The sequence below is a fragment of the Hypanus sabinus genome, unplaced genomic scaffold, assembly GCF_030144855.1.
Source record: "Hypanus sabinus isolate sHypSab1 unplaced genomic scaffold, sHypSab1.hap1 scaffold_503, whole genome shotgun sequence".
Classification (NCBI taxonomy): Eukaryota; Metazoa; Chordata; class Chondrichthyes; order Myliobatiformes; family Dasyatidae; genus Hypanus; species Hypanus sabinus.
In genome coordinates, this window is record NW_026781370.1 from 251,772 (window position 1) to 265,111 (window position 13,340).

Sequence of the window (13,340 nt, forward strand, 5' to 3'; positions counted from 1 at the left end):
GGTGTTTCCAACAACCCTTTAGAAGCAGGGAAAATGAGTCATAATGTGGAAATAAGTTGTGATTAAGGAGGTTAACGAACAATGTCATTCTTCATCAGCCCAGAGATTAGAACTGCAGTCATCTCGACTTCTTCAGTCTGCAAAGAATTCAAGGGAAACCTCTTCACCGAGAGAGTGGTGACTGTTTGGAACCCATCATTACAGGGAGAGTGAGAGATGAACAAAAGGGCAAGATTTAAATGGACTGATGTAGAACAGATTCACTGGCCGGGTTCAGCAGGCCTGAGGACAATAGTTGTGTTGTAAATTCACTAAGCACCAAACACAGAGTTTAAAATAGAACTGGTTTATTTGTTCGAGATCCAGAATATTAAACTCCAGTTCCTGACTGAGAGTTAGGACACCTCTTCCCAGAAGCAGAGGGGTTCCTTGCGGAAATACAGGACGAGGTGGGTAACAAAGGGAAAACAAATCGAAACTTCATGAAATACAAACAAACAAAGCAGTAAGTGCAGAAAAGGCAAAGAGAAACCAGACACAATCCAACACGTTCCAGGATCCTGCAGCAGTTTAACTCAATCGGATTGCTTAAAAAGGTACAATCCAGTGGCAAATATCATTCACCAAAATCTTGCTTTAAACTACAAACTCATGAATGCCCTCCATCACTTCATAAAGGCACCATAAATTCAAGCCCAATACATTTTTAGTCAAAAAGTACAATTTATATGATAATGAATATATTATTATTTCAGATAGGACAATCCATAATAAACATCTGGATATAATATTTCAGGATTACCAAGCAGGAACAACTCCCTCAATAGATATAACAATTCCCAAAACACACGTGTTCCTCGACCAGTGGAGCACCTTACAAGAGACATTGTTTTTGTCACCAGTTAGACAAATAAATGACTTTTTCTGTCAATCAGCTTCCATATGTTGCTACTCTGTCATTCATTGCCACACCTCGTTGCTGATTCCCTTCTCCTCATCATACGTTCTGACCCCGACCATCATCCAGAGCCCCAAACTCTGCCCTGAGCGGACCTGCCTCTGGTTTCTGACCCAGCTTCATTGGACATCCAACAAATGGTTTTCCATTCTGCTTTCTGTCTTTAGAGTACAGTAGAGTTTTCAACAACCCTTCAGAAGCATGGAAAATGACCCATAATGGTGAAATGAGCCCTAAATAAGGAGGTTAACTCCCAAAGTCTTTCTTCCTCAGCCCAGAGATTGGAGGGGCAAAGAACATCTCAGACAGAACTGCAGTCAACTCCACTTCAGTCTGCAGGAAATTCAAGGGAAACCTCTTCACCCACAGAGTGGTGACTGTTTGGAACCCATCCCACAGGGAGAGCAAGAGGTGATCAACAAGGGAGGATATAAAAGGACTGCCATGGAAGAGAATCACTTGCAGGGTTCAGCAGGCCTGAGTTGACTCTCTATTGTACACTAGTTGTGTTATAAGTTCACTAAGTTCTGGAGACAGAGTTTAAAAGAGAACTGGTTTATTTATCACAGATCCAGAATACAGTATTAAACTCCAGTCACATTAGTGGTGAATATGCAGCCGAAGAAACTCCTCCAATGCCCAGTGACCAGAGTGCAGAACTGGGTGTGGTGAACAGCAGCAATAATTGCAGAGTTCAGTACCGATAGTCACTCTCAAAATAGCATTCAGCAACGGTGATGGACAAATATCCAGCATGCAGTTTCCTGAAACTGTCTCCCCAGTGTGAACTCAGCAGTGTGTCACAAGTGTAACACTGCTAATGTAATGGCTTCTCAGTAATGTTTCACTGCTGAGGTAATGGTTTCACTGTAGCAGCAATGTTTTGCTTATGACTGGGGAGGACAGGTTTTTGGAGTGTGGGGCTGTCCAATGACAAAACATGTGTGTCTGGAAGAGAGTTTTTCGTGGTCTTTTGCTGGGGAGTGATGAGAAGATGCGAATGAAGAGAGCATGCCCTTTTTCTTTTATTATTGTTTTCTTTACTAACACTATGGTCAAAGTTGGAATTATAAAGCTCAATTGTTTGATCACATATTGTGTACTATTTATGTCAGAGTACTAAAATGTAACAGGGGACATATCACGCAGTATTCACCCAGCGAGATTTATTAAGTTTGGCCAGGCACGGCCTCTACCCAGTGTGAACTCGCTGGTGTCTCTGTAGATGAGATGACTGAGTGAATCCTTTCCCACAGTCTGAGCAGGTGAATGGCCTCTCCCCAGTGTGAACTCGCTGATGTCTCTGTAGATGAGATGACTGAGTGAATCCTTTCCCACAGTCTGAGCAGGTGAATGGCCTCTCCCCAGTGTGAATTTGCTGATGTACCTTCACTTGAGATGGAAAAGTGAATCCTTTCCCACAGTCTGAGCAGGTGAATGGACTCTCCCCAGTGTGAACTGACTGGTGTGTTTGTAGGTGGAATGACTGTATGAATCCTTTCCCACAGTCTGAACAGGTGAATGGCCTCTCCCCAGTATGAAGTCGCTGATGTACCTTCAGATGAGATGACGATTTGAATCCCTTCCCACAGTCTGAGCAGGTGAATGGCCTCTCCCCAGTGTGAACTGACCTATGTACTTGTAGATGTGATGACTGAGTGAATCCTTTCCCACACTCTGTGCAGGTGAATGGCCTCTCCCCAGTGTGACCTCGTTGATGTACTTTCAGTTTAGATGGGCAAGTGAATCCCTTCCCACAGTCTGAGCAGGTGAACGGCTGCTCCCCAGTGTGAACTAACTGGTGTACCAGTAGGTGGGATGACTGAATGAATCCCTTCCCACACTCTGAGCATGTGAACGGCCTCTCCCCATTGTGAACTCTCTGATGTTCCTTCAGTTTAGATGACCGAGTGAATCCCTTCCCACAGTCTGAGCAGGTGAACGGCCTGTCTCCAGTGTGAACTCTCTGATGTTCCTTCAGTTTAGATGACCGAGTGAATCCTTTCCCACAGTCTAAGCAGGTGAATGGCCACTCCCCAGTGTGAACTGACTGGTGCGCCAGCAGGTCGGGTGACCGAGTGAATCCCTTCCCACAGTCTGAGCAGGTGAATGGCCTCTCTCCAGTGTGAAGTCGCTTATGTCTCTGTAAGGTGGATGAATGACTGAATCTTTTCCCACAGTCTGAGCAGGTGAATGGCCTCTCCCCACTGTGAACTGACTGGTGTGCCAGCAGGTCGGATGACCTAGTGAATCCCTTCCCACAGTCTGAGCAGGTGAACGGCCACTCCCCAGTGTGAACTGACTGGTGTGTGAGTAGGTCGGATGACCGAGTGAATCCCTTACCACAGTCTGAGCAGGTGAATGGCCTCTCCCCAGTGTGAACTCGCTGGTGAACATTCAGTTTAGATGAGCAAGTGAATCCCTTACGACAGTCCCAACAGGTGAACGGCCTCTCCCCAATGTGAACTCGCTGGTGATCCATTAGGTCAGATGACTGAGTGAATCCCTTCCCACAGACTGAACAGGTGAATGGCCTCTCCCCAGTGTAAACTCGCTGGTGAGCCATTAGAACAGATGACTAAGTGAATCCTTTCCCACAAATTCAGCAGGTGACCAGCCTCTGCCCAGTGTGAACTGACTGGTATGTCCACAGGTGGGAAGACCGTCTGAAACCCTTTTCACATACAGAACAGGTGAATGGCCTTGTCCCAGTGTGAACTCGCTGATGTACCTTCAGTTGAGATGACCGAGTGAATCCCTCCACACTGTCTGAGCAGGTGAACGGCCTTTCCCCTGTGTAAAATGATAGGAAGGCCAATCGGTCAGATGATCCAGTGAATCACTCCCCACAGTCTGAACAGGAAGGATGACAGAGTGAATCCCTTGTTCCACTTCTTAAATATCTGGACAGAGACAGCAAAACTGGCTGTTGTGTTCAAGATTCCCATAGACAACTTCCTTGTCACTTTTAACCTGTAAAAAAATTAACAAAGTCCATAAATGAGTGTAGGATAACATTTCAGATGAGATTACTTGAGTTGTCAAGGTGTGATCTGGCATCACACTGTTACAGTAAAGTTCAACCCAAGCTGGATCGTGAAATCATCTTCTAAATGGGCACAGTGCTGGCATCTGGAATGACTCTCTGATGCTCATCCTGTCTCTATAAGAATGGGGCATTTCTCCCATCTCCAATCTGTTACCTGGCTCAGTTTGACTATCTCCATTGGTATGATTCCCTGTTCCCACAGTAACTGAAGCACTCTCACACAAATAGCCGGCAGTGCACTCCACGCACCCACCACTCTCTGTGTAAAACACTTACCCCGACATCCCCTCGGTTCCTATTTCCAACCACCTTAAATCTATGCCCCCTCATGCTAGTCATTTCAGCCCTGGGAAAAAAACCTCTAGCGATCCACACGCTGAATGCCCCTCATCATCTTATACACCTGAAAAAGGCTTGAAACATAAACAAGGAAATTAAACACTGCCTTGAGGATTTGTTAGAAGGGTTCAAAATTATGAGGGTATAGATAGGGTAAATGCAAGGAGCTTTTTCCACTGAGTCTGGGTGGGATGATAAGAAGAGGTCATGAGTAAGTGGAGAAGGTGAATATTTAACAGGGACATGTGGAAAAGCTCTTTACTGAAATGGTTGTGAGAGTGTGGAATGAGATCACAGCACAAGTGGTGAATATGAGCTCGATTTCACCATTTAACAGAAGTTTGGATGGGAGCCTGGATGGTAGGGGTATGGAGGGCAATAGTCCCGTTGCAGGTAGTTGCATTAGACAGCTTAAGTGTTTTTAATGGCATTGACTAGATGGGCCAAATAGCCTGTTTCTGTACGGAACTCCTCCATGTTTCTGTGACAGAGAAGCTGTTGAAGCTTGTTTGGAAGGGAAAAGGTAGGAGTGACAACGTAGCAGCAATGGCTGGAGTTTCTGGAGCAATTTGAGAGATGAATGGTAGACACATCCCAAAGAAGTGGAAGCATTGGAACGGCAGGAGAACACAACCGTGGCCATAAAATCAATAGAGAGAGAAAATCATAGAGGAAATTATTGGGAAGCTTTTAAAAGCCAGCAGAAGATGACTGAAAAAAAAGTTGGATGAGCTCAGGGCATGGCATTATGATATTCTAGTCATTAATGACTCTTGGTAGCACCCAAAAGCCTGAGCCATTTAGAGGAACAAGATTTCAGCGGCCTCAGTATCTCTTGAAAACCATGGTTACCTGCACCAGTTAACATTCAACTTTTATTTTGGCAGGCACATGCAAACTCTGCACCCTCAAATGTTCACTTGTGAACAACTCCATTGCCAGGAAACAGCCAGTCCCAAACCACACTTGTCAGATCCTTTCTGATACCATCAAAATTGAACTTTCTTCAGTTTAGAATATCAACCCATGGTCCAGACCTCTCTTTTTCCATATTTACTTGGAACCTTATGTCATTACAAAGTGTTCCCATACACTAATTTCTGTAACTTACGCTGGATCATTTCCTAAAAGTTTATTGCACACTTCTATGTTGGGAATTTTACATACTGATTAAGGGCACATTTGATAAACTCTACCCCATCTAGTTCTTTTACATATGGGAGTCCCACTCAATATATGAAAAGTTACAATCACTTCCTCTATCAAACTTTGTTTCTTGGCATTGACGGCAATCTCTGCAAAGTTCGTTCCTCTAAATCTCTGAGTGTTGGGTGCAACCAAGTCCCAATAATGGCTACAATATCACAATTCCCTGTCCTGAGCTCATCGGGCTTTCCTACGAATCTTTGTGCATTGTGATATACACAGCTCAGCACAGTCATTGCACCACGCTCAACCTTTCGTCTGCTGACTCTATCTGAGGTCTGAGCAACGTCTGTCTGGGTGTCAAGAAAGCAGCCAGTGCTGCACTCTCACACAAACTATGCAGCAGGCCTGTAGAAGGTTATGAAGGATTTTCTCACTGGAGCTCAAAGTCACAAAAGCAATGGAACTGGTTGTGAACTACAGAAGGAATGGAGATAGGCTAACCCCTATTGGTATCAATGGATCTGGGGTTGAGAGAGTGAACAGCTTTAAGTTCCTCGGCATTAACATCACCGAGGATCTCATGTGGTCTGTACATATCGGCTGTGTGGTACGTGTCCGTAAACCTCTTTCACCTCAGATGGTTGAAGAAGTTTGGTATGGGTCCAAAATCCTAAGAACTTTCTACAGGGGCACAATTAAGAGCGTCCTGACTGGCTGCATTGCTGCCTGGTATGGGTACTGTACTTCCCTCAATTGCAGGACTCTGCAGAGAGTGGTGTGGACAGCCCGGTACATCTGCAGTTGTGAACTTCCCATGATTCAGGACATTTACAAAGGCAGGTGCGTAAAAAGTCCTGAAGGATCATTGTGGACCTGAGTCACCCCAACCACAAACTGTTCCAGCTTCTACCAACCGGGAAACGGTACGGCAGCGTACAAGCCAGGACCAGCAGGCTCCTGGACCACTCCTTCCACCAGGCCAACAATTTAATTTATGCTGATACAATTGTGTTACTGTTATAATGACTGTCCTACGGACAAACATTACACATTTAGATGGAGAAGTAACATAAACTTTTCTACTCCTCATGTATATGAATGATATAAGTCAATTCATTTCACCCACTTCACTATCTGTTCTGGCATTCTGACTCCAATTGCCGTTGCAAATTTGGTTTCACCACACACCCTCTCCACCACACAGTAGCAACAGCAAGCCTTACCACTAGGATATTAGATCTTGCCTAGTTTTAATTCCCAAACTAACAAATCCCCTATCAACCATTTGACTTTTCTCTGCCTGGTAATCCCCCCTACAGTTTAGAAAGTGTTCTACCTGTTGTTGTATGAGATGACCCCAAGAGTACTCTGTGATGGCTATTTAACCCCATTCCCCTTCCTGACTCTCACTCGTTTAATGTGTCCTGCACCTTGGGTGTAACTCACCTCTCTTGATGTCATAACTATCAACCCCTCTGACTCCCAGATGATCCAGAATTCATCCATTTCCAGCTTCAGCTCCTTAAAGCTCAGGGTTACAAGCTGCAGCTGGATGCACATCTTGTAGGTGATGGTATCAGGGACACTGGAGGTCTCCCCACCTTCCCACCAATGTCCCGTCTAATTTGTAATGACCGGTGTGCCGAAACACCTTGTGCTGTGCAATTTCTACACACTGACAACAAGACGAGCATACTGAATTTTACACAGGGAGTTATTTATTTTAACAACTAGCAAATCACCGTTGATAGAACCTTTGATCTCCTCTGGGTTTGATCGAGTTATCTGCACTCTCACACAAACTATGTAGCAGGCCTGTTGCGGGTTATGAAGGATTTTCTCACTAGAGCTTTTGCACACCGTCCAGATGTGATTTGCTTGCTAAATGATACTTTAAAATGTCAGATTTCCAAATATCACTCCACTTCTTCCCACTTGTCAATTCTCCAACAACTTTTGCATCGCCACAATACACACAGGTAACACCAGTTTCTGTATTGTATATACATATTTCCCCTGAACCCTCCCCCAAGTGAGAGATGGTGTTGAACTCAATGTGGCAATGCCAGTGAACATAAAGGGAAGGGCAGTAGTCTTTCTGTCTCACTGGAGTCTGGCACATTTGTGATGTGAAAGCTGCTTGTTGCCCAGGACAAAGGTGTTTGATATCATTATGTACCCAGAGAGAATGGGACAAAACATGTCCTCACCGGTAGAAAAGTGTAGAACGAGAGGAGGTAGAAGAAGCAACAGACACAAAATGCTGGAGGAACTCAGCAGGCCAGGCAGCATCTACGGAAAAGAGTACTAATGCTGAGTTCCTCCGGCATTTTGTGCGTGTTGCTTGGATTTCAAACATCTGCAGATTTTCACTTGTTTACGATTGGAGAAAGAACAAAGGTGATTTTCTCAACTGGTGATGCAAAAGATTTTGTTCCCTTTCTCCGAGTTCCTAATCCTTGCATTTAGATAGCTGGAGCTCAGCTCTGTCTGAGAGATCCATCGGTTCCCATTCCCTCATCAGCCGGAAGCTCCCCGGGGCCCGTGTACGGATCGTGGGGCTGAGAGAGAGGGAGGAGAGCAGGCGAGTCCCAGGATTGCGGACTACGATATCCGGAGTTCACAGCAAATGTCCCTCAGTGGGTATTTAAGATATCAACCCGGAAAATCATTCCTACCTTTACCGATCCTCCGGAGCGCCTTTGTGTACAGCGCGCATGCGTGCTATTTGGTGACGTCATCGACCTTGATGCCTGCGCATATGATCGTTGCTTCAGAAGCAGCGAAATTTTAAACCGAGGGGTTCATGGGTAAGCGAGGTGCCATTAAACATTCCTGCTCTCACCGGTTTCATGTCCACACCGCAGGGTTTTTTCTGTGTAGAAAACTCAGTAGCTGTTTTAAAGTAGAAAGCAGCTCCCAAAAACAATGTACTCAATATCAACAGGCATTCCATTTAACTAAAGCCTCTCGGACAACCCTCTTTCAAAGGCAGATATAAAACACAAGAGATTCTGCAGTTGCTAGAAATACACACACACACACACACACACACACACACACACACACACACACACACACACACACACACGATGCTGGAGGAACTGTGCAGTTCAGCTAGCATCTAAGCAGAGGAGTACACAGTCCAGGCATGCTGAAGGGGCTCAGCCTAAACGTTGTGCATTTATTCCTCTCCACAATTGCTTCCTGATCTGTTGATTTCCAGTATTTTGCAGAAATTAACCACCTTTTTTTTCTCAATCAAGCAGTTTTTAAATGTGTCTGATCTTTCATTTGTAGCCACATCCTGCAGGTTCGGTTTGTCTTCTTCCTCCTCCTTGTAAACTCCAGGCCCCATCTCTTTCTGGAGCCCCAAATCCCTGACTGGCAACTTGGTTTCTGACTCTGCTCCATTCACTCGCTAGTCTGCTGTCAGACTTCAGAGGTTCATTGGAACAACCCAGCAGTTCGAAGCGAAGTCTCTGACTCTGCTCCATTCACTCGCTAGTCTGCTGTCAGGCTTCAGAGGTTCATTGGAACAACCCAGCAGTTCGAAGCGAAGTCTCTGACTCTGCTCCATTCACTCGCTAGTCTGCTGTCAGGCTTCAGAGGTTCATTGGAACAACCCAGCAGTTCGAAGCGAAGTCTCTGACTCTGCTCCATTCACTCGCTAGTCTGCTGTCAGACTTCAGAGGTTCATTGTAACAACCCAGCAGTTCGAAGCGAAGTCTCTGACTCTGCTCCATTCACTCGCTAGTCTGCTGTCAGGCTTCAGAGGTTCATTGGAACAACCCAGCAGTTCGAAGCGAAGACCTTTGAAATTAGTGAGAGTGTCCCAAAACATTGAAAAGAGCGGGGAAGAAGGAGTTTAACCAACTTCGTCCTGAGCCCTGAACAACGTCACAACCACAGTGAGCTCATCGTCTTGTTCAGCCCGGAGAAAATCATGCAGGAAATTCATGCAGGTGTATAAGATGATGAGAGGCATTGGTCGTGTGGATAGCCAGAGGCTTTTTCCCAGGGCAGAAACGGCTAACACGAGGGGGAATAGGGTTAAGCTGCTTGGAAGTAGGTACAGAGGAGATGTCAGAGCCAAGTTTTTTAAACAAAGGGTGATGTGTGTGTGGAATGCACTGTCAGCGACGTTGGTAGAGGCGGATACAATAGGGTCTTTTAAGAGACTCTTGGATAGGTACATGGAGCTTAGGAAAATAGAAGGCTGTGCGGGAGGTTAATTCTAGACAGTTTCTAAAGTTACATGGCCGGCACAACATTGTGGGCCAAAGCGACTGTAATGTGTCGTAGATTTCTATGATTCTATGAAATTCAAGGGAAATCTCCTATCCCACGGAGTGGTGACTAGTTGCAAACTGTCATCTCAGCGAGAGGGAGAGGGGAACGGCAGGGGTGGACTTTCATAAACTGATATGGAACAGAAACATGGGTAAGGATCAGATGGGCCGAGTGGCCTCTCTAGTGTACATTTTGAGTGTGGTAGAGACAGTAAGTACCTGACACACGGGATTTGATACAGAACTGATTTATCTTTCACAGCTCCACAATATTAAACACCAGTCTAGTTTAAGGCTAACATCAGCAGAACAGACTCCTCCAATGCTCAGTGACCAGGGTTCAGTCCTGGGTGCGATAAGCAGCCGCAAGAGCTGCAGAATCTGACAGTAACAGTCCCTCAGGAACCTGCAGCTGCCTTCATTCACCGTGATGGTTAAACATTTAACACGGAGCTGATTTGAACTTCCTCCCTGATGTGAATTTGCTGGTGTTGCAGCATCTGGGATGATTGAGTAAAACTCTTTGCTCACTCCGGACAGAAATGTGGCCTCTATTTATTGTGAACTCACCGGAGCATCACAAGGTGGGTTAACTGAATGAGTCTCTTCACACACACGGAGCAGGTGAACGGCCGCTTCCCAGTGCGAAGCTGTCGGTGTATCTGCGATGGCCGGATGAACCCCTTCCAAAATGAGTGCCAGTGAATGACGTCACGGTGCTATATCATCATGGTAAGGTATCCAATCAGATCACGGACATGGACACGTGTTCGGGCTCTCCTTGTAGCGAGTGGGGCGCTGTCTTCTCCAGCATCTCCGTCTCCACATTCAAGGATCGGCGGCATTCAAGCGATGGTGAACTGACAGATACAGCGGAACTAACGAGCTGTTGTGTTTGAGATTCCTCTGCACAGATCCTTTGACTTTTCTACACTGTTGTAAAATTAAAAGGCATGTCAGTGGATGAAGGACAACATTTCATTTTTCAAAATGGTCTTGACGCGAGCGGTGTAATTTTGTGAAGGTTTATAGCCTTTGTTATGAAACACAGCCATGACTTTTTTAAAACTTAAAACGTCCAATTAATACCTTGGGCAAATAATCAAAGACCAGCCTTATCTTATCATCATCAAAGCTAATCATACCTAACCGACGAGATGGCGAATTATAGTAACCTTTCTTTTCAAGAAACGCAATGATCACAGGTCGAGGTTCCTGTTGAGAAGAGGATTTAAACACTGGGGCTCGGTGTGCCCGGTCTATTCCAGGCGGAGTCTGGACCCACAATTCGTATATTGTTCCTCCTTGATCTATTCTCAAGGCGACAATCTATTGTCTTAGAGATTCAACGATTTTCGATTATTTATCTCCGAACTTCCCCAACTCATCCGTCTTAGTATCGACTCTCGTTACAGCATCCTCATGTTCCTGAATCTGAGTAGTCTGTTCCTGCAACGTGATTTGAATAGTCTGCAGCAGAATCTCCATCCGTTTAAGCTCTGTGGTAGCCTTTAAACACACATCCGAATGTGGTTCAGACGTTTCGCTCTGAGCTTTCCGAATTAGCTCCGCAATAGCTTCCCCAGTCACAGAAGGATCCGCTTCTTTTTACCAGTAGTTTTAGCACGAGACATCAACGCGGATTGGATTCAGTAACTTAAAAAGAACGAAGCTGTTCGAGAAACACGTCTACTCCATGCAAGGCCAGTAGGAGGGGAAGGACAGCATTTCAACTCAGATCATCTACTCTCCATGGTGCCTTCTGATAAAAACACTGTCACAGCTCCAAACAATTTGGAGGAATAATACTTCATCTTCAAACTGACCGCAGTTTCGGCACCAGGCACAATATCAAACTCTCTGCTTCCCTCTCTGTATCAAAATGGATCATTCCTCCCCTACATCAGTCTGTGACTTGGCTCAGTCTGTCTGTCTCCTTCGCATTCTGAGCATGCGCCACACACTGACTGAGATCACATTTTATTTACACGGCTGCGACTGGAGACTTTCTGATTATTATGTCCCTCCCGGCATTTGACGGTGGTAAACTCAGAGTCAGCAATGATATTGAACAACGGGAGTAGGTGTTAGGCTTTTTCGTTGGAGATGATAAACTGCCGGTAGTGTGTGTCTGGATGAGTGGGTCGTTTTCAGACTGGAAGGAGGTAGCGTTTGGAGTTCCCCAGAGATCAGTCCCTGACCACAGTTGTTCACAGTTTAATGTCCTGGCGGAGGCAGCGAGATGAGAGATGTCCCAGTCTGCTGGTGACGCAGAAAGCGTGGAGTTGGGGGAGGGAAGGCTATTCACAAGCAATTTCGTAGCTTTGCAATCAGTACATAGTGCACGGTGCGGCTGCAGTGGCGGGTTCCAATCTGCTAATTAGATTTGCTGACGACACTCCTTTGATCGGCCGAATACCAAATAATAATGAGGCAGCCTACAGAGAAGAAGTCATCACCCCGACACAGTGGTGTCAAGAAAACAATCTCTCCCTCATTGTGACAAAAACAAAGGATCTGGTTGTGGATTAGAGGAGGGATGGAGACAGGGACCAAATTCAAACTTTGCAAGTCTGTTATTGACACAAAATGCAGATTTTAATATTGATCAGGACACAATATATTTTATACATTGTTAATGACATAAAAGATATTTACAGATTGTTACTGACAAAGAATCGTATCATTTGTGTTCCGTGTGTTATCTGAATGTACTTGCCTGTGATGCTGCCACAAGCCAGTGTCTCTCTGTACCTGTACCTTCCCGTACTTGTGCACTTGGCAATAAATTCAACAGGACCTGAGAAATCGCAGTGAGATTTGATTATTGATGATCAAATTGGCAGCTCGGTAGGACGAATGTATGCGACAGTACACTGTTAAATGCAAAACCCTGAACAGTGTTGATGATCAGAGGGATCTTAGACTCCAAGTTCATCGCTCCCTGAAAGAGACAGCACAAATTGATCGGGTGGTTAAGCAGGCAAATGGCATGGTTGTCTTTATTAGATGAAGCATTGAGTTCAAAAGTCGGGAAGTTGTGTTGCGGCTGTTACGAGCCTGCGGTCGTACTGTGACTGTTTCTTTAAGAGCGCCGGCGTGAGGAGGCGGGGCTATGACGTCAGTCACAGGCTGACAGCGCTGACTGTGGACTGAACCATAAGAGAGAGAGAGAGAGAGATCTGCAGACAGGCAGTCGCCAGTCTAAAGAGAGAGAGAGAGACAGGAAAAGCTGATTTCTTCAGCTGAGGCTTGGAACTCTCCTGTGCCCACAAGAGTGGGTTGATCATCGGTACACGGAACCACAACGAACGTGTGTGGCTGTCGCTTCGTACAATCCATAACAGTGGATTTGGGGATATCTTGTGTTAATCCTTGCCTGGGTCTGTTGTGTGGTAACCCCGGGAACACGGTATTCCTGTGACAGGTCACTTTCGCTGATAACTCGTATGTGGACGGATTCAACGGATAAGAACTTCGTCGACGGTTATTTTGATGTAAAGGCCTTTTCTCTACGTTTAATCCTGGATTACAAATATCTCTCTCCTATCAT

The 13,340-nt window shown here is 45.5% G+C and overlaps 1 protein-coding gene across 1 annotated transcript; it reads right to left on the bottom strand.

The window, feature by feature from the left end:
• Positions 1-359: 359 nt before the first annotated feature.
• LOC132389223 (zinc finger protein 229-like) lies at positions 360-8,219 on the bottom strand. The gene is made up of 2 exons (XM_059961692.1): positions 8,174-8,219; positions 360-3,931 (listed from the first exon to the last, which is right to left on the bottom strand). The coding sequence occupies exon 2, from the start codon at positions 3,522-3,524 to the stop codon at positions 2,151-2,153; it is 1,374 nt and encodes a 457-aa protein (XP_059817675.1). The 5' UTR covers positions 3,525-3,931; positions 8,174-8,219; the 3' UTR covers positions 360-2,150.
• Between the last annotated feature and the right edge of the window lie 5,121 nt (positions 8,220-13,340).